Source organism: Suncus etruscus, chromosome 6 (genome assembly GCF_024139225.1).
Source record: "Suncus etruscus isolate mSunEtr1 chromosome 6, mSunEtr1.pri.cur, whole genome shotgun sequence".
Taxonomy (NCBI): Eukaryota; Metazoa; Chordata; class Mammalia; order Eulipotyphla; family Soricidae; genus Suncus; species Suncus etruscus.
In genome coordinates, this window is record NC_064853.1 from 50,905,007 (window position 1) to 50,926,308 (window position 21,302).

A 21,302-nucleotide genomic window follows, 5' to 3' on the forward strand; every position below is an offset into this window, starting at 1 on the left:
TCATGTCAGGAGGGGAAGGAAGTCAAAAGAGTGTGAACCCTTCCTGGAGAATGTGGGAGAGCCCAGCAAGATGGCAGCAAGGCAGTGGGGATGCTACTAGCAGAGCATTTCCTGGTTAGCTTCAGGAAGTGGCATCTGAGGGTAGCCAGGGAGGTCTCCTCCACAAGTCTGAGGAGGAGGGAGAGGGCAACTGGGTAAAGGCAAGAAGGTGGGACTGGGTGACTGGAAGAGAAAGCATGTGGGGCAGAAACAGAGCTGAGTGGAGAAGGCTGTGATTGCCAAGAGACCAGAGCATCTGAGTTCTGGCTCAAGAGCCCTCTGAGTTGCTGTTGATTTTGGTGTTGCTGTTGATTTTGGTGAACTTCTTACTCTTTCTGAGCTTCTTTCCCTCTATCATGAAAATAATAAAGCCAAATAGTTAAATAAGATAAAACTTATGAATGCTTTCAGTACATAGAGAGCTATTTGCCAAGGTAGTTACCTACTTGGATCCTTGGAATATTCTAGCCTAAGTACTATTACTGCCTCTTCTCCCTGTACATGAAAAATACTAGCTTGCATGCAGAAGGACGGTGGTTCGAATCCCGGCATCCCATATGGTCCCCGGAGCCTGCCAGGAGTGATTTCTGAGCGTAGAGCCAGGAGTAACCCCTGAGCCCTGCCGTGTGACCACCCCCCCCCAAAAAAAAGATATCTAGTAGCATTGTTGTAGGTAGTGGAGATAGGTGGGCACCTCCCATGTTGTGTTTTGCAGCCCTCCCCAGCCCCCGTTTTCTTTTTTCCTATCTGTGGTGACTTCAAAGCTCACACTTTCCTGTAGTCTCTAACCCACTGGACCTGCGACCACAGTAGTAGTGCTGCTGCTGCCACTTGCCACCCAAACTCCTTCCTCCCCAGCCAGAGGGGACTTCCTACAGCAAGTGAAGCAGCCCCTTTGGGGGTCGGGGTTGAGGTTGGGCTTTGCAGGACACTGTGGGTTCCTTAGTTTCCCTGAAAACTTTCGAGGATGAGCTAGAGCTCAGGGAATCTTTTAGAGGAGAGTTGTGATTAGTTGGAGTTGACTGCAAAGTCAGCTTCCTGTAGTCTGAAGGTCTGGAATGTTTTTTCAGGTGCCAGTGATCACTGGGCAGTAGATTAGGAAGGACCTTGTGTCTCATTCTGGCCTAGGCTGGGCATTACCCAGCTCTGCACCTCATTTCTGCCTGGCCTGTCTTTCTCCTTCTTCTTCCTGCTCCTGCACACCAGCTCCTGCACCAGCTCCTGCCACCAGCTAGAAGTCCTCCTACAGGCAGGTAGGAAAACCGAGGTCAGGTGGGTTAGGGACTGGCTCCAGGCACACAGCAGGGCAGTGACTGGCTTTGTAAGCTGGGAAGTGGCCTTGCTCATGGTCACCATCCAACAGCAGAGCAGGGTGTGACTGTGCCAGCACAGCCCTGGGAGCACTAAGAACTGTGTGGGCCAGCCTGCACTTCGAGCTCTTCAAGGCCACCAGGTAAGCTGGGGTCCTTCCTACCTTGGGGCTAGCCTGCTTAGCTGGGGACAAGGCTTTTGGAGTAAGTGGGGAGAATGTTTTGTTTTCTTTTTTTTGGGTTTTAGGCCACACCCAGCGGTGCTCAGGGGTTACTCCTGGCTGTCTGCTCAGAAATAGCTCCTGGCAGGCACGGGGGACCATATGGGACACCGGGATTCGAACCAACCAGCTTTGGTCCTGGATCGGCTGCTTGCAAGGCAAACACCACTGTGCTATCTCTCCGGGCCCCGGGGAGAATGTTTTTGAAAGAGAATCCTTCTTTCTCCCTGATGCTGCTTGACTGGCACATTCTGAGGCTCCAGAGAGAGCTCTGGCCCAGGTGTCAGTGTCTCCTTTCCTATGGGCAGGGTTGGCCAGTAATTTGATGCAGGGAGGTTCAGGCCCACCATGTGGGAATACAACCTATGAAGGGAATTTTCTCCAAGTCCTCCAGCTTCATTCAAAGCCCATTGGAAGCTCTGAGAGCTGGTGGGAACAGAATAGTAAGGAAGGGTGAGTGGGAGCTTGGTGTGAGAAGGGCATTCTAAGGGGCAGAGGAGGGCAATCCTGGGATCAGGGATCCATCAAAGGAGGCAGGGAGCGGCCATTTAGGTGATGGATGTGTTGGGGAATGGGAGGTCTTTGCAAACCAAACTAGGAGAGGGAACCATTTCTGTCTGTGGGAGTTCCTATCTCTGCTTGTCAAGCCCCTGACATCTGCCTTCCAGGTCTTCCCAGACTGCAGGCCATGGCCCATCCCACACCAGCCCCTTGCTGGTCCTGGAATTCTACCTCTGCTAGGTGGCCCCAAGATTTCGCCCAGGATGGGGGCTGTTCCTTGGGGAAGGCTGGAGGTGTGGGGACAGTCTCAGATTTCAAAAGGAGGGGATACTCCAGAGACGTCAGTGAAGACAGAATCCAGGCACACATTTTTAGTTTAATCCAAGTTCTGGTTTGGGCATGTACAAGACTCTCAAGGGAATGACCCCTGACTGAGAGGTGAGGACTTTCTCCAGCAGTGCCCAGGAGCTGGTACAAGTAAGGTCAGATCCTGAGCATGAGGAACAGGGATGTGGCCTGTAATATTTGAGTTAGCATGTTCTGTTACAAAAACACCTATTGGGGCCGGGAAGGTGGCGATAGAGGTAAGGTGTCTGCCTTGCAAGCGCTAGCGTAGGACGGACCGCGGTTCGATCCCCCGGCGTCCCATATGGTCCCCCCAAGCCAGGGGCGATTTCTGAGCACATAGCCAGGAGTAACCCCTGAGCGTCAAACGGGTGTGGCCCCAAAACCAAACCAAAACAAAACAAAACAAAAACACCTATTGAGGGGCTGGAGCGGCAGCACAAGCAGTAGGGCGTTTGCCTTGCATGTGCTAATGTAGAACGGACCTCGGTTAGATCCCCAGCATCCCATTTGGTCCCCTGAGCCAGGAGCAATTTCTGAGTGCATAGCCAGGAGTAATCCCTGAGTGTCACCGGGTGTGGCCCCCCCCCAAAAAAGGAACACCTTTTGAGGGACTAAGTAGTAGGGTGAAGTCCTGGACCCCCTGTTTCTTCCCTCTGGGGAGGATCCTACTTTACTTTTTGCCCTGCAGGCACTATGCTGTGTCCTTCCCTGGGCCTCTGTGACTTCTGGAGAGCAGGTAGTGCTCAGGACCCAGCATAGATAGAGTGAAGCTGCTGGTGAATGCAACCAGTGGAGACCCAGTTTTTTGGAACTTTTCTTTTTTGGGGGGGCACACCTGGTGGTGCTCAGGGGTTACTCCTGGCTATACGCTCAGAAATCGCTCCTGGCTTGAGGGACCATATGGGACACCGGGGGATCGAACCGCAGTCTATCCTAGGCTAGCGTGTGCAAGGCAAATGCCCTACCACTTGCACCACTGTTCTGGCCCCTGGAACTTTTCTTTCTTTTTTTTTTTTTTTGGGGGGGGGTCACACCCGGCAGTGCTCAGGGATTACTCCTGGCTCTATGCTCAGAAATTGCTCCTGGCAGGCTCAGGGGACCATATGGGATACCACCATCCTTCTGTGTCTAAGGCAAACGCCAAACCACTGTGCTATCTCTGTGATCCTGGAACTTTATTTTTTAATTTCAACCCCACTTCACTAGCTGCTGCATCAAAGGTCCCTTGATTTTTTTTCTTTGCTGATATTCTATATATTTTCAGGCTCCAGCATTCATCTCCTCTCCCCATTTTCTGGAATGGCCTATTGGTTGAACTACCTAAAATCAGAGACAAGCTATGTTCTAACTAGCACCATTCTTTCCAGTGTGGCTGGTACAATTGAGGAATGAAATTTGAAGGGGTTGGTCACCATATCCAGAAATTCCCAGGGATTACTTCTGACTCTGAGATTAGGGATCATTTCTTGTGGGTTCAGGGAGCATATGGGATGTAGGGGATCGAATCTGGGTCAAATATATGCAAGGCAAGTGCCCTACTCACTGTACTCTCTCTCTCTCTCTCTCTGGCCATGCCATAAATGTCTAATAGGCTTCTTGTATCTTTTTCTCATTAGATTAAGCCCATCTCAAGATTGGCAGCTTTTCTGTGCAAGCCCCCATTGTGCTTGGGTCTTGGGTGACCCTCTACATTGTTTTTTGTTTGTTTGTTTCTGGGCCACACCTGGCAGCACTCAGAGGTTACTCCTGGCTCTGTACTCAGAAATTACTCCTGGAGGGCTAGAGCAATAGTATAGTGGTAGGGCATTTGCCTTACACACAGTCAACTCCGGACAGACCCAGGTTTGATTCCTGGCATTTCATATGGTCCCCCGAGCCTGGCAGGAGCGATTTCTGAGCACAGAGCCAAGAGTAACCTCTGAGTGCCGGCAGGTGTGACCCAAAAATCAAAAACCAAAAAAGAAAAAAGAATCACTCCTGGAATGCTAAGGGGACTATATGGGATGCCTGGGATAAACCCAGGTTAGCCATATGCAAGGCAAACACCCTACTCACTGTGCTACTGCTCTGGCCCAACCCTGTGCATTCTTTTTTTTTTTTTTTTTTTTTTGGGTTACACCCAGAAGCACTCAGGGGCTACTCCTGACTCTATGCTCAGAAATTGCTCCTGGTAGGGTCGGGGGACCACATGGGATGCCGGGATTCGAACCACTGTCCTGCATACAAGGCAAATGCCCTACCTCCATGCCATCTCTCTGGCCTCAACTCTGTGCATTCTTTTTTTTTTTTTTTTTTTTTTTTTGGTTTTTGTTTTTTGGGTCACACCCAGAAGTACTCAGGGGTTACTCCTGGCTCTATGCTCAGAAATCGCCCCTGGCAGGCACGGGGGACCATATTGGGATGCCAGGATTCGAACCACCGTTATTCTGCATGCAAGGCAAACGCCTTACCTCCATGCTATCTCTCCGGTCCAACCCTATGCATTCTTACAGTGCTTGGAAGAACAAGAACAAGAACAAGGCTTGAGGCCCTGCTCCATCCAGAGCAAATTTATAGAAATTTTAGACAATTGAAAAAAATTGAATGGTGACTTTTCTTGGCCAGGGCATTTGCAGGCTGGGAAAAGCTCTTTACTCATCAAGCATGTGCTTGAAGGCTAGAGTTCTCTCCCACCTGAGGCGTCAGGTTAGAAGGAATAGAACTGACCACAGATGAGGGACCCTTATGATCTCCCCATTTCCAGACCAGAGCACCAGCCCTCTAAGCTGCACACCATCTCCACACACTGTGAGCCAAGGACCCGTGGAGCAGGATCAAGATGAGCAGCCAGCTGGAAAGAGACACCTGTTCCTCCTCCTCTACTAGCAGCTCCTCCCCAGATGCCTGGCTCAGTCCAAAGAGCCCTAACCCCTTGGCTTTCTGCTCTTGCCCCTCCCCTGCTCCCAACTCTAAAGGACTCCCCCTCTGCCTCTATCCCTTCTATCCGTCCTACCCACTTCTCCCTTCCCCGTGCCTGCTCTCCTGTGGAGCTCTGCCTTCTGTCCAGTGTTCCCCAGTCTTTATACTGCCCCAAGACATCTCCCACGCCACCATACTTGTGCCCAATGTGCTGAGAAGTGTCAGTGATCTGAGGGACTGCAGCGCCTCAGGAGACACCCTGTTTCCCCATCTACGGGCTACCCAAACCTCTCACCCAGCCCAGTCCTCCCAGGCCCAGCATGCAGGCCCCGGAATGGCGAAAACCTGCTCTTCATGGCCAGAGTGTGATGGCAAGAGGTCTCCAGCAAAGCAGAATTCTCCAGGATCACAGGTAGCTGCCTCAGTGCTGCCTTATCCGCTGAAGAAAGAAAATGGCAGGATCCGGTATGAGTGTAATGAGTGTGGCAAGAGCTTCGGGCAGCTGTCCAACCTTAAGGTATCTGCTTCACCCACTGCTCCCCCAGAGTCTTCAGTGCGCCTACTTCATTCACCCCAGTCTGTTTCTAAAACAAACTAGAGCTCTTGGGCAGACAGCCATAGGATGTGACCTGGGAGGCCACATTTAGTTCCTCAGTGTCACTCCTATAGAGACAAATCCTCTCTACCCTTGTAAGTTTGACTCATTTAAGTTCAAAATGAGGAAACAGGTTTCCTGGAGGTTTGGCCACAGTTGGTTTGATGGAATGGTGGAGATAAGCTTTGATTTCAGTTTCTCAACATCGAATTTAAAGCTCTTTCTTGAACAACAGTACTTTCTGGATTCACAGTGAACCCTCCTCTTGTTCTTCTTGAAGCTCAGGTGGGGGAAAGGAGGTAGATATCTGTGAGGCTAGATCACAGAAATTTTCCCTGGCCAAATGGGATCCCAAAAATAAGCAGCAAGGTTATTGGTGGCATCATCCATATGGACAGCAGGGGGCAACAGTGTCATAGCAGTGTCAGTAGGGACCAGAAGTTTGCCTAAAAAGGCACCAGCTCCCCAGCATCTGCAGGAGGAATAGTACAAGTAGGGGGGCACTTGCAGCAGGTTTGATGCCCGGCGTCCAATATGAACCCAGATCGCAGCGAAGAGTAATTCCTGAGTGCAGAGCCAGGAGTAAGCCCTGAGCATTGGCAGTGTGTCCCTAAAACAAACAAACAACAAGAAAGAAAGAAAGAAAGAAAGAAAGAAAAAGAAAGAAAGAAAGAAAGAAAGAAAGAAGAAAAAGAAAGAAAGAAAGAAGGAAGGAAGTAAGTAAGGAAGGAAGGAAGGAAGGAAGGAAGTAAGGAAGGAAGGAAGGAAGGAAGGAAGGAAGTAAGGAAGAAAGGAAGGAAGAAAGAAAGAAAAAAGAGAAAGAAGAGAGAAAGAGAGGAAGGAAAATAAAAAGACATGGATTAACTTTGAGAAAGAAATGAATGGTTGGGCCAAAGCAGTAGCACAGCTGTAGGGTGTTTGCCTTGCATGTGGCTGACTTTGGACAGACCGAATTGGATCCCAGCATTCTATGTGGTCCCCTGAGCCTGCCAGGGGCGATTTCTGAGCACAGAGCCAGGAGTAGCCCTTGAACAATGCCATGTGTGACCCAAAAGTAAAAAAAATTAAAAAAAAAAGATGTGGATGGTTATTTGAGAACAGCCCTTCTAGCTCCCCTAGGTTAGAGACTATTAGACATTGAGAAGTCCTCAAAGAGCTGATTCAGAGAATATACAGATTCCTAGATTTTGATCAGCTGGTCTGAGGCAAGGCCTGGGAATCTGCGTTCAGCAAGTTCCTCAGGCAGCTGATGTTGTGTGAATCTCACTTTGAGAAGCACTTCGAGTCTATCTCCACGGGGAGGCTCCCACCTGGCCTTCTCCTTCCCATAGGGCGGGAAGAAGTAAGGGTATCCTTGGGTATACAAGGAAAGCCCAGATAGGGAAACCATCCAGGGTGGAGGCATTTTGATATCAAAAGGAGTCTTGGGGGGTTGTGGGAGATAGTTGGAGAGAATTTGAGGCAATGCTGGGGGATCCACATTTCTCTCCCACCTGCCTTAGGTCCACTGGCGTGTACATAGTGGGGAGCGCCCGTTCCAGTGCACCCTGTGCCAAAAGAGATTCACCCAGTTTGCCCACCTGCAGAAACACCACCTTGTACATACTGGGGAGCGACCCCACAAGTGCCCGGTGAGCCCTCCCTTCCCTTCCCTTGGTCCTGGGGTGGTGGTGCATGGTGGCGTGGGGGGGGATGGCACCCATAGCTTCCAATCCCCCTTCCTCCTATTAAACACGATTTCTCTCTAAATGGAGAGAGCTCAGTGGGGGGGGGGGGCATTGCATGTGGTATGCTAGCATTCAATCCCGGGTGCTGCATGTCCTCTGAGCACTATCCTGCCTCTATACCAAAAAAGAAAGGAAATGTTCCTTCTCTGTGTGGGAGGTCAGGACTTGAGGTAGTAATGAAGTTGGGTTGTCTGTGGAGTTCCCTGGGGTGCAGGAGAAGTTGATGTCAAAATGTGTACCCAGAGGCTGGAGAGATAGCACGGAGGTAAGAAGTTTGTCTTTCATGCAGAAGGTCATTGGTTCGAATCCTGGCATCCCATATGGTCCCCCGAGCCTGCCAGGAGTGTTTTCTGAGCACGGAGCCAGGAGTCACCCCTGAGAGCTGCTGGGTGTGACACACACAATAAAAAACAAACAAACACAAACAAACAAACAAAAAAGTTTTTTGGGCCCAGAGAGATAGCCTTGCAAGTAGCCGATCCAGGACCAAAAGTGGTTGGTTCAAATCCCGGTGTCCCATATGGTCCCCCGTGCCTGCCAGGAGCTATTTCTGAGCAAATAGCCAGGAGTAACCCCTGAGCACCACCGAGTGTGGCCCAAAAACCAAAAAAAAAAAAAATGTGTACCCAGAGGCCAACACAGCTCACTGATAGTTCCCACCTTGAGCCTCCCACACTCTTGGAGGTGAGAAGGTGGGGATTCATTCCCTGTTTCACACAGGTAGAAAGGATAGCCTTGGAGTAGTGAAATCTCTGGGCAATCTGGGTTCAAATCTTGGTCCCAGCTACCATCTTGTTTTAGTTACTCCACTCCTGAGTCTCTGCTTTCTCATTAAACTCTACGGGTTGTACAAGGACTTAGTCATGCTGCTCCAGGATCTCCGGAAAGAATGATATGAGACCAGTCCTTGGCATGTAGTTGGCAGCTCCCAGTTAATATTAATTACAGTCACTGATACCACAGGTTGCTATGTGATGATGTCATTCAGTCCACCCTCCCTGTGTGGTTAGGAATTAATAACCACATGTCACCAATAAGGAGTGCAGGACTCAGAGGGGGTGTCACCAATAAAGTTCACACAAGGAGTCAAAGAAGCAAGACACACACCCTAGTTGGCCGGGCTCCAGTGCTCTAGATGCTGGGCAAGCCAGGGACTGAGGGCAAAGTCTGCAGGGACTGGAAAAATTTGAGGGGTGCTTCCAAGACAACAAGATGGGATGGGGGAGTTGGGATGGTAGGGTAGACCTGACGCCATGCTCTTTCCCATCAGATGTGCTTCAAGCATTTCAGTTGCTCCAGCAACCTCAAGACCCACATGCGACTGCACTCGAGGACACGGCCCTTCCAGTGTAGTGTCTGCCCAAGCAGCTTCAGCCAGCATGTTCACCTGATGTTCCACCAGCGTCAGCACGCTCCCCAGACCTGCCACCTGGCGCTCACCTACATGCCCTTGGCTCCTCTCACTTGCCTTGCCCAATGGCACCAGGGAGCACCAGATCTTGTGGTGGCACCAGCAGAGATGGGCCGGGGTACAGACAAAGTCAGAGTATCCTCAGCATCCCAGTCAAAGCCAGGAGAGTCAGCCTGAGTGGTGGGTGCCAGGCTGAATCTGGGAAGGACGGGGGTCAGCAATGAGAGGATTTTCTCCAGAATGAGTTATTGCCTCTGAAACATTGATAGTGGTATGGGAGGTTCTGCTGTGTTTGCCAGACACAAACTTTCCATGGGAGCAGTTGAGGAGGCACAGCCAGGGAGAAGGAAGCTGTGCTGCCATGTATGCGGGGGTGGATGTCCAGAGCCATCTCTTTCTGAATACCTTTAGTTCTGTTTCCTGTCTGAGACCTGCTGGACACCAGGCCTTTATCTCAGTTCCCTTTGGACAGAGCAACACTCCAGGGCTCTGAGAAGGGCAAACTACTCCCAGACACACATTCTGGCTCCTTTGTTGAACAAATGTACCAGCACTTGTCCAGATCTTTGATATTTTATCCTACCTCTGGTCTCAATTCCTAGGTACCCTGTCAGCTGACCATCAAGGTTCATTTCTAATGAACATGCCAAAATCATCCATCCATGGGGGGGGGGTGGAGGAACACACAATCACAGTTCATTCGTGGCCCAGAAACATGATGATCCAAGGCGAGGGTCAGTCCCACAGAGGGCTAAAAGGAGTCACAGAGGTCTAATAGAGTCCGAGTAATTGGAACCTTCTGATGGCCTTTCTCCCTAGTGTCCTGCAGGATCCCCTCAAAAGTATAAGATGTTCCCTATGCCTTGGGAAAGTTAGGGAGGTAGCATTAGTGGGAAAAAGTCACTGCCCAGGAGGCAAAAGTCCCAGGTTATAATCACAATAAACACAAGCTATTACTAAATAATAGAGTAATTTTCAGATAAAGAGGAATGAAAGAGCTGGAGAGATAGTACAGTGGGTAGGACATTTGTCTTTTTCTTGGGGAGTGGGGCACTCCATGCGGTTCTCAGGGATTATTCCTGGCTCTGCACTCAGGAATGACTCCTGGTGGGCTCCGAGGACCATATGGGATGCTGAGATTGAACCCGGGTAGGCTATGTGCTTGGCAAGTGCCCTATCCACTGTACTATTGCTCAGGCCCCAGGACTCTTGTGTTACACGCTGCCTACCCAAATTGGAAAGATAGACCCTAGATGATTCCCCAAGTCCCCCAGGAGTGATATCTGAGCATTGAGCCAGAAATCAGTCGTTTCTGAGACCAATCGGTTTTAGAGAGGCTTCCTCACCCGATAAGGGGCGATTTTTGAGTTCTCAAAGCGTCTTCAGGATCCAAAGAACCCGTAAAGTGGGTAGGGCTGGATTCTGGCAAAGTTAGTTCTTAGACCTTACCAATAACCGATATCTGAGTTCAGAGCCCCCAGCCCTTCTCTACCGACAGTCAAGCCAGGCCCTGCCCAATCGGAGAGGCCCCGCCCACTCCCAGCCTGGCAGGTCCGTGTGCTGTCTTTCCATCTCCAGACTCTTGGCTCAGCCCCCTCACAGGCTCTTTTCCCGCGCTCTCCTTTCTTTCCTCTCCTCTCTCCTTTCACCTCTCCTCTCTCCCTCTTTTCTTTCTTTTCTCCTCTCTTCTCTCAATCTCACCTATCTCTTTTCCTCTCTCTCCTCTCCTCTCCTCTCCTCTCCTCTCCTCTCCTCTCCTCTCCTCTCCTCTCCTCTCCTCTCCTCTCCTCTCCTCTCCTCTCCTCTCCTCTCCCCTCCCCCCCCTCTCTCTCTCCCTCTCTCTCTCTCCCTCTCCCTCTCTCCTGCTCATCTGGAACTGGTGACACTGGAGTCTGCCAGCAGCGAGTTGAAACTGGCAGATCAAAGAGATGCTCTAAGAACTTCAGACTGCTTGCTGGAGCCGGGCTTCTATCCCTGCGACGCGCAATCCCATAGCACCAAGCTGGGGAATAGCCCACAGTTCCAAATCTCCTTCAACATCCCCTAGATAGTAATAGATAAATAATAGTTCTATTTAAAAAAAAAAAAAAGTAGCTTTGATGCCCGGGCAATAGCACAGTGAATAACCCCTGAGCACCGCAGGGTGTGCCAAAAAAAAAAAAAAAAAAAAAAAGGAAAAGAAAAAGAAGTAATCATGGTGCTTAAATGAATGGGGCCGGAGAGATAGCATGGAGGTAAGGCGTTTGCCTTGCATGCAGAAGGACGGTGGTTCGAATCCCGGCATCCCATATGGTCCCCTGAGCCTGCCAGGAGAGATTTCTGAGCATAGAGCCAGGAGTAACCCCTGAGCGCGGCCGGGTGTGACCCCCCCCCCAAAAAAAAAAGTTTATATTAAAGAAAAAGAAAACAAAACGAGTCCTCAAACACGAGGAGTTACTGAGAGTAGGTCCTGAAGTGTGGGCGGCGAGTCTTGGGGTGAGGGTGGGAAGCCCAGACAAAGCGGCTCAGTGCAGGAGTCGACCCCCTGCAAAGCGCAGCCCTTGCTCCAGGACATGGACAGCATCTAGGCGGACGCTCCTCCAAGCGTGAACTGCGGGTGGAGCCCCAGTATTTGTTCAGGGAGCGGGCCGGAGGAGGAGGCGTTTCCTCTAAAAGCGGATCCTGGTGACCCCCGCGACCAGGACCTGGAGCTGTGGGAGCCCGAGGCTCTGAGCCCTCCCGATGGCTGAGCAGCGGCGCGGGAGCCTGGGGGACCGTGTGCTCCGCCGCCTGGCCAGGCTTGGGGACTGGAGAGAGCGCAGGGGCAAGCGGACCCCGAAGGAGACCAGAGGCCGGGTTAGGTGAGAGGGACGTAGGGGACCTTGTGGAGCAAATCAAGGTGTGTGTATGTGTGGGGGGTAAATGTTCAGATAGGTGGTAGAGAGGGGCAGTACCACATTTTTTGGTTCTGTGCCTGTGAACCAGTTTTTTTTTGGGGGGGTCACACCCGGTGACGCTCTGGAGTTACTAGTGGCTCTGTGCTCTAAAATCACTCCTGGCAGGCTCATGGGGACGATATTGGATGCCGAGGATCGAACCCAAGTCGGCTGTATGCAAGGTGAACGACCTACCACTGAGCTATGAACCGGTCTTTTAATTTCACCTGTTTTTTGCCAGGGGTGAGGCACCACCAGGAGTGCTGTGTTTATGGAATTACTCCCTGCAGTGCTCAGGGACTGTGCTGTTCAGGAGATTTAACCTGCCTCCCATGTGCAGAGGATACTTTCCATGCACTCTGCCTGTTGAACTGTCTCTAGGAACACCCTGTGGTTACTCTTGGCTCTGTGCTCAGCAATTGCTACTGGCAGGCTCAGAGGACCATATGGGATGCCAGGAATAGAACCTGTGTCCATCCGGGGTTGGCTGTGTGTGTGAGGCAAATGCCCTAACACTGTACTATCACTCCAGCACCCACCCTCTACTCTTTTAAAATAAAAACCACCACAGCAGATTCCTGAGTCAAGCAGGTAACCTGCAGACTAAGGAGTCCTCTCAGGAGATGGCAGGAAAGGCAAAGGCAGAGGCTCCTCCCGAGGACTTCAATTCTCATATTGCAGGCAGGTTTACCTGCAGCTTAACTCCCAGTGTCACTAGGATGACGATTCCCAACATAACTGTCTGAAAAGCACTGTGATCCCAGATGCCCCAGAGAGCTTTCATTGTTAGGGGCACTAACAATGAATCTACACTTGCTACTTGCTTGATATCTTTGCTGGGTGTTAATAAATCCTTACAAACATTCCATGTGGCAGGAATTCATCATGACTCAGACACGGAAATGGAGCTGAGACATGCATCTGAAACCGTACAGCTGGGAAGTGTCAGCTGGGATATGAGTTAAGCAGCTAGCCTCAAAGCCTACCCCAGAGTCCCCAGTGCTCTTACATTGGGATCCCGTAGGACTTGAGCTCTGTCCTAACCTAAGTGCCCTGGCCCTATGACTTGAGCAAGTGTTTCTGTCTTTTTGAGCTTTATTTCCGGTAGCAGGTATCATGTACAGTAGGGAAACAACTTGGGTTGTTGGGTGAAAGAGCAGGTTCTAGGGTGAGAGTGGAAGGCTCAGACAAAGTGGCCTGGGCTGGAGTCAGTCCCCTGGAGAAGAACATTCCTTGCTCCAGGATGTGGACGGTATCTAAGTGGGTCTTCCTAGATGATAGGAGAGTTAAGAGGATCTCAGTTGCTCACTGGTCCACTATCTGGAAAGAACGGGTGAGCTCCTTTGGGCACAAAGCATTTGTGTGTCTGTGCAGTTAGTGGGCAATTTGTTCTGATTTTATCATGACTCAGCTGCCTCCAGTCTGCCTGGGGCTGGGGGCATGGCGCAGGCAGAAATAGGGAGGGAACCTCTCTCTCTCACCCTAGAGACAAAGGGAAGGACCTACCCACCCTATGTCTGGAAGCCTGGAAGCCTGTTGGTGCTTTGCCCGCCCCCACCAGGAAGACACACCCTTCCCTTTACCCTGTCTGGCAGGATGTTGCCCTATAGGCCCAGGTGGTACTATCCTCCCTTTCCCCCACTTGTGAGGAGGTGGAGTTGGGGTGTAGGTGAGTCAGGGTGGGCAGGGCTGGGCCTGTGCAGGCTCTTGGGCCTGTGTGATGACACATCTTGTGTGCGCACTGGGCCTTGGTTCTCTCCAGCTGTGGGAACGGGACTCCAGTATGGAGACTCTGGGGAAGAGGGGGACAGAAGGTTCAGAGGAGGCAGCCAAGGTCCTTCCCCATCTTCCCCCCAAGAGTGCAAGAATGTCCAACTAAGCCTTGAAGGGAGAGTCTGTATTCTAAGGCTCTGTGACACTGGCCAGTGAGTTAGCCTGTCTGGTCCTTGGTGTCCTTTAAGAAAGGGGTCATAATATCTTTATGTTTTGTTTTGTTTTTGGGTCACACCCGGTGACACTCAGAGGTTACTCCTGGCTCTGCATTCAGAATTCACTCCTGGCAGGCTCAGGGGACCATATGGGATGTCGGGAATCGAACTCCCATTTGTCCTGGGTTGGCCGCATGCAAGGCAAACACCCTTCTGCTGTGCTATCTCTCCGGCCCCCACTAATACCTTTTTTTATACCTGTTTTTAAAGAGTTATTATAAAGCATGAAGTTTATATAGCACTACTTAATGCTAAGTCTGACTCAGACTACAGCAAGTGACAGACCCCAGCCATGGGGCTGCCATCCTTTTCCTGGATGCTTATACTCTGTCCCCATTTGCATGTGGAGTCCATCCTACCTCATGACTTTGGAGTCAGGTGTCTCATAGGTCAGAAACTTCCCCTGGACTACCCGGTCTAAGGGGTAAAGAATTTACCTTGAGGGGCCGGGCGGTGGCGCTCGAGGTAAGGTGCCTGCCTTACCTGCGCTAGCCTAGGAGACGGACCGCGGTTCGATCCCCCGGCGTCCCATATGGTCCCCCAAGCCAGGAGCGACTTCTGAGCGCATAGCCAGGAGTAACCCCTGAGCGTCACCGGGTGTGGCCCAAAAACCAAAAAAAAAAAAAAAAAAAAAAAAGAATTTACCTTGAATTTACCTGGTTAAATCCCTGGCACTTTTGTGCCCTGAGTCCTGCAAAGAAAAGAAGCTCCTTTCCCTGTGGACTTGAGAACAGTGGGTCAGGGTCAATGGTTCCAGACTAGGGTTGGTAGAAGTCCACCTCACTCCCTTTTTACTGTGCTTCTTTCCCAGGCCCTGGGGTGGCCAGAGCTGCCCTGACCTGGCTGGGCAGGGCAGCAGCAGCAGTGTCAGCCTCAAGGTAGGAGAAAAGAGGGAAGAGGAAGGGGGCCTCTGGCAGGGCTGGGAAGTCCCTGAGAACCCTGATTTAACAGTCAGGCTACTGAAATTTTTAAGTCCTTCCTCATAGCTGCTGATTCTCTGTAGCACCCTGAGCATCAGCTCTGCCTCTGAACCTCAGTTTTTCCATCTGTAAGATGGGAACATCACTCTAAGGATCATTGTGGGAATAGAGGAATGAATGTGGAACATCTTGCCCAGGACCTGGGTGCTCAGGAAGGATATTTCCTAATGCCAAGATCCTGAGGGTTGGGGGCGCAGGGTTAGGTAGGTGCAGTGACTGTTTCCAGGCCTTTTCCCATCTTCCCACCTTTTCTCTACTTCCTGGTGTTGTTCCCCAGGACTGATAGCTTATCCTCCTGGCCAGTCCCTCAGCAATACCTGAGCTGTTGATTGGACAGTGACAGGTGTCACCCTGATCTGGGGGTGGTTCAAACAACACTATGTTCCTCTGTGGCCCTGAATGCCATTAATAATTATGAGCGTTTGTGGGGGTTTCACGCGTCCTCTGCCTGGATTATCTCACCCAATTTCCACAGCCTCTCCAAAAGCAGGCATTGTTATTAACATCGCATTGCACAAGGGGAAAATACATCAGAGGTGGCAGATGGAAGAAGCAGGGATGGGCTGCAACGTGGCTGCCTAACTCCAGATCCCCCCATGAATGACTTTGCCCTTCTATCTTTTTTGTTTGTTTGTTTTTTGGGTCACACCCAGCAGCGCTCAGGGGTTATTCCTGGCTCTACACTCAGAAATTGCTCCTGGCTGGCTCGGGGGACCATATGGGATGCCGGGATTTGAACCGCCGTCCTTCTGCATGCAAGGCAAATGCCTTACCTCCATGCTATCTCTCTGGCCCCTGCCCTTCTATCTTTTGAGAGACTCAACCACTGAGGAATAAGAGGCCCATCCACTGCACAGATGAGTGCACATAGACATTTGGGTTCCAGGGACCCCATGAGGAAAAGTCTGCACATGGCTTCCTGTGGCAAGGACACAGCCTAGGCCTGAAAATGGTCTTAAGCCATTTGGGGGACTAAGCCCTTGAAATTGAGCCCTGTGGAAGAAAGATGACAAAGGTTTTGGCTGTTCCTTCTTCAGGGGACTTTCTCTCCTATTCCTTACACACACACACACACACACACACACACACACACACACACACCCATGTTTCAAGTAATTCAGGTGTGCCTCACAGGCTGTTTTTCTCAAGCTGGCAGGGCACTAGGGAGGTGGTTGCAGGTTGCACTTCTATTTAAGAAAAAAAAAGTAGCTTTGATGCTAGGGCAATAACATGGGTGGCAAAGATGTCCATGCCCTTAGTTCCCAGGAAAGCGGGTGCCCAGGGCCTGAGGCCCATTGATGCCTACAGGGCAGCCACTGGGATTCCATCCTTTGGTAGGCAGGACTGGGTGCTGGTGCCTGTAAGGTGTCTCTTCTTGAGACTCAGGGCTGTGATGTTCTCTCTGGGCTCACGTTGTCCATAGGCAGGGGTTGAGGGGTTGCAAAATGCTAAAGGACCTTCCAAGGATTCTGTCTGAGGTCAGTGCAGGGCAGCAACCAGGTGCGTGGGAGCCTCCTTGGGGCAGGAAGGTGCTGCCCTAGGTCCCTTCCCTGCCTCTGCTTCTCTGCAGGCTCAACTGCAGAGTTGCTCGGAATGGGACCTTCTCGCAGGAAGTGGTGGCTCCTGGCCTTGGAAGCAGCGCCACAACTCCCGGGGCCTGGCTTCACCACTGGGACGCCTTCGGAGGCCAGCAGTGGGCAGCGCCTCTGACCTGGCCAGCTATGCCTCCCTGAGGCTGGAGAGCCCAGCAGTGGCCTCAGCAGAGCTGACCTGTGCCCAGAACCCCACAGAACTGGTAACAACTCCTGAGCACTCAGAACAGCGATTCCCTGGCTGCACCTGTCCTCAGCACCCCCAATCCACAGCCTCCAAGGGCCCTCTGGGGCCACCCAGTAACCGGGGAGGCATGCTGCCCCGCCCTGCAGGCTTCCCCATGACCGAGGGGGCAAAGGGCGATTCTGCCATCCCCTGGTCGGCCCTGCCAGCAGCAGCTCAGCCCCTCCACAGGCGCCCCTCGGTCAGAAGGACCCGCTACTACATCACTGTCACCCTTCAGGGGCGTGGGGAGGAGGTGAGTGGCCCAAACCGGCCCAACCAGCTCCCCACCCCTGCGGCCCTGAGGAATCCAGGGGCTGGCAAGAGCCTTCCCAGGGGCCCCGCCCCATCACGGGGTACTCCACGAACACGCCCCAGGAGCCCAGGCAGAGAGCCCCAAAGAGCCAGGGGCGCTCGGTCCGGAGACGGGAACGTCAGACCAGCCCCACATCTGGGTCCCCACACAGTCGGTGAGTACAGGAAGTCCCGGCTGGGGGCGGGAAGGAAGGTCCCAAGGCTGCTTTCTCCAGTCTCTGCCTTGCCTCTCTTCTCTCCATGAGCCCATTCATTGGGCTCCCCACTCGCCCTGCCCCAGGTTTCTTCTCTCTCCTCTCACCCACAAACAACCGCTCGAACCTTGAATCCTTGCTGTTCTCTGTTCCCCACCTCCGGGCTTAAGGGACTGTGGGGATCATGCCAGGGAGAGAATGGAAGGGGCTCCCCATTCCCTCTGCCACACCCACCCTTCCTCAGTGCTGTTCAGAAGGCACAGTGCCAGTGCTGGCTGTCCTAGGACCAATTGCTGGCCCTCTCTGGGCCCAGAGATGTTGAAAGAAGAGGGAGGAGGAGTAGGGTACAGGGACATGCTTTGAACTCCAGGGAGCTGCGCTGAAATAGCAGGGATGCTTATTAATAACGCCTTGGTCGCAGCGGTAATTACCCTGCCTGGCTCTGTCGGCAGCCACAGGCACAGACAACCAGCTTCCCAAGCCCTGGTTTCTATTTGGATCCAAAGCAGCTCCGTGTGGGCTCCAATGTGGGAGGGCAGGTCCCCTAAGATGTACTGAGGAAGGAGTGAACCCAGACTTCTTAGGACATACAAGAGGGAGCTCTGGAGCCCTGGGAATAGGCCAGGAATGGTCACTATATATGTGTATGTGTATATATATGTGTATATATATATATATATATATATATATATATATATATATATATATATACACACACACTCTATATGATCAGTTTTGTGAGCTTGATCCTATTTAATCCTCACACCAGCCCCCTGAGGTATAAATAATCCTGCTCCTTATCCCCAGCTTGGAAGTAGGGGAACTAAGGCTCAGATAATTGACAACACCTGCCCAAAGCTGGCTAAAGAAAAATGACTCAAATGACTCAAATTTGAACCAGAACTTTGCGCTCTGCCCATTTCTCCATCCTGCTCCCAGAGAGGCTTGGTACTCTGTTGCGTTGGCACTGTGCAGACTGAGGGTTGAGAGGGGCTGCTGTGAGGACATCCTGGGTTTCTGTGGTAGAGGAGGTGAATGGGTAGCTTTGTGCTCTGGGGTACCTGGTCATGTGGCAAGGGAGAGAGAGAGCTGGGGGATCCAGGCTGACTTGGGGGACTCAGCTAGGGTGAAGTAGTAGAGGCAGGTTCCAGGGGTGGGCTAGAAGGAGCTGGTTGAGCTAGAGGACTGGGGATCTACTGGCCACCTTCTGGCTATTAGGGGCCCAGGTGGGTAAGAGAGACTCAGGAGGGAGGTGGGACCTCTGGGATATCAAACTTCTGTGTGTCCTTTCTGGATTAGGATTGTCAAGTGTGGGAGGTGGGACCTTGGACACACTTGGGACAGCCAGTGGAAATGAGTCTGACATGCCCACATCCACGTGCCTGTCCGAGAACTGGTGCGGCTGGAGCTGACTGGATGGATGAATGATGAGCACACACGTGCATGTCATTGCATCTGTGTGTTTCAGTGTAATGACTCGTCAATTTGCTGTCTCTGACAGTCTGTTACTTGGTAGCTGTGTTTGTTTTTCTGTCTGGCAGTGTGTCCCTGTGAGTGTCTGCATTTTTGTGTACAGGGGACCCTATGGGTCTGTGTTGGGATGTGCCTGGGTGACGCAGCGGTGTTTGTGGGCCCATGGGCCTGTGGACTGGTTTGGCCTAGTTTGGGGGTGACTCACAGGTAAGCAGGGAGAATCCAAGACTTGTTGAGTTAGACGAGGCCTTTTCCCACACTCCCCCCGCCCCCTCCTCAGCCTCTCCCTTCTCAGCTCCACACCTAGTTACAAGGTCGCAGGTTACCCTCAACAAATCAACTTCTGGTTGGCTACTCTGGAGAAAAAAGCACTTCTGCTGGTTTGAGAGAGGGGTCCTGGGTCACTGGGGAGTGTCTTCAGGGGAAAGACAAAAATGGGGAGTTATAGGCAGACAGATTTCATTTTCGTTTGGAAGAACATTCTAGCAGTCATGACTGTCCAGGCATGGGCCACTTGTCAAATGGTGACTTCCCTGTCCCTACTGGTATGTAAGGGGAAGCAAATAACTACATGCCTGTGGAATGAGTGGCTGTCAGGGGTGTTGGCTGGGGCTGGGTTGAGAAAGGCTTTGACTTCTGATTGCTGGGAGGTCATTGACAAGATCTGATTAGCAACTGTCTCCTATTGCTTTGCCAAGTTTTTGGTGCTTCCAAATAGGTTCCTTTGATTCTTGGATTCCTAAATAAATAGTATTTTCTCTCACTAGTTGAGTTTGGTTGAACCTAACTAGGTCTAGACCACCCAAAGCAATTATCAAGAAGTAAAAGAATGAATACTTAGAATCTAGACTCTGCACTGCATTATCAATCTGGTCAAGGACAGGGAGTTTCACTGACGGGTAGTTTTTATTATTGTCATTCAGAAATGGACTGGAAATGCATGCAGTTCATCAGACTGAGCAAATGCCCAAATTTCAATTCTCAGCACTGTATAACCTGCGGAGCACCAATGCATGTGGCACAAAAACAAATCCTTTTTTTGTTCCCCCAAACAGAAATGGAGTAGAGGTTTAGAATGAGGGACTAGCAAAAGCTTCGGTTTGGGAAATGCCAACTAAGAGGATGGGGATTCATTGGAAGAAAGGGATTCTTAGTGGGCCAGGGACATGAAAGGCAGGAGCAGAGCTGAAATGGGAGGACCCAGTTCGATTCCCGGTATCCTATATGGTCCCACAGCCCGGCAGGGGTGATTTTTGAGTTCAGAGCCAGGAGTAACTCCTGAGCGCTGCTAAGTGTGGCCTAGAAACCAATCAATCAAATAATAAAAAAAAAAAGGCAGGGGGCCGGTGAGGTGGCGCTAGAGGTAAGGTGTCTGCCTTGCAAGTGCTAGCCAAGGAAGGACCAAGGTTCGATCCACCGGCGTCCCATATGGTCCCCCCAAGCCAGAGGCAATTTCTGAACGCTTAGCCAGGAGTAACCCCTAAGATTCAAATGGGTGTGGCCAATAAATAAATAAATAAATAAAAAGGAAGGAGCATGTACTTTGCATATGAACGTATTAGATTTGGTACCTGGCATGGCAGGGAACCCCAGAAGCCACAAGGAGTGACCTCTTTAGCTCTAAGCCAGGAGTGGCCCCTGATCTCTATTGGATGTCACCCCCAAATAGGGGGGTTCTTAGTGGAGACAAAGGGAAGGTTTGGGGTCTCAGTAAAGGTCTAGGCCAGGGCCACATGTATCTGGTTGTGTCCTGTTCTCAGGCTCTGACTGGGGACAGTTCGCTTCCCAAGCCTTTGTAAGCTCCTCACATCCTGTCCCCACATGTTCTGGCTCCTCTGTCCCAGAGGCAGGTCAAGCTTTGCTGGGCCTCAGTACCTTTTATCTCTGCCCCTTGTAAAAGTTGAGTCACTGCTGGGGCCACTGGACAGGGTCAAAGTTCTGGGTTCCATCAGTCTTTCAGGAGGCAGAAACCTAGAGAAAGGGGAGGAGGTGAGGGTAGTGGGCCCCTTCTGGCCTAAGTTTTCTCATAATGATCTGGGGGTGCCCTATGGGATGGATGAGTAGACGTAAGTCAGGCTGCATTGAGACTGGGGATGAGGAGCTAGCTATACCTGGGTATCTTGGGGTCTGAAAAGAATAGGCCCTGGTCTATGCAGCCTGAACACTGGAGTGAGAAGTTTGGAGGCTATACTGCTGTGTATCCTCTAAAGGGATGACTTCAAATCAGGGAACCCCTGCCTAGCCATTAAAGACATTAGAGAGATGGGCTGGTTGTTGGGCATTTTGGATCAAGGTTTGATGGGCTCAGTCATACCCAGCACTCCTCAGGGGCTACTCTTGGCTCTTGTGCTTAGGACTCACTCCCAGGGATGCTTGGGGACAATATATGGTGCTGGCATCGTCAGTGTAAGACAAGGCAAGAACCTTACTCCTGTACTATTTTTCTAGCTCTGGGCAACTTTCTTTTTCTTTTGGTTTGTGGGCCATACTTGGCTGTACTCAGGATCACTTTCATCATGTTCAGGAGACCATATATGGTGCCAGGGATTGAACCAGGATCGGCTGAATGCAA

General features: G+C 51.4%; 1 protein-coding gene across 1 annotated transcript; it reads left to right on the forward strand.

Moving 5' to 3' along the window:
- The first annotated feature begins 5,237 nt into the window (after nt 1-5,237).
- Nucleotides 5,238-20,529, forward strand: ZNF683 (zinc finger protein 683). Its single transcript, XM_049775547.1, has 8 exons — nt 5,238-5,834; nt 7,415-7,543; nt 8,910-9,185; nt 11,784-11,890; nt 14,765-14,831; nt 16,504-17,004; nt 17,710-17,784; nt 20,491-20,529. The coding sequence occupies exons 1-8, from the start codon at nt 5,238-5,240 to the stop codon at nt 20,527-20,529; spliced, it is 1,791 nt and encodes a 596-aa protein (XP_049631504.1).
- Nucleotides 20,530-21,302: the final 773 nt, after the last annotated feature.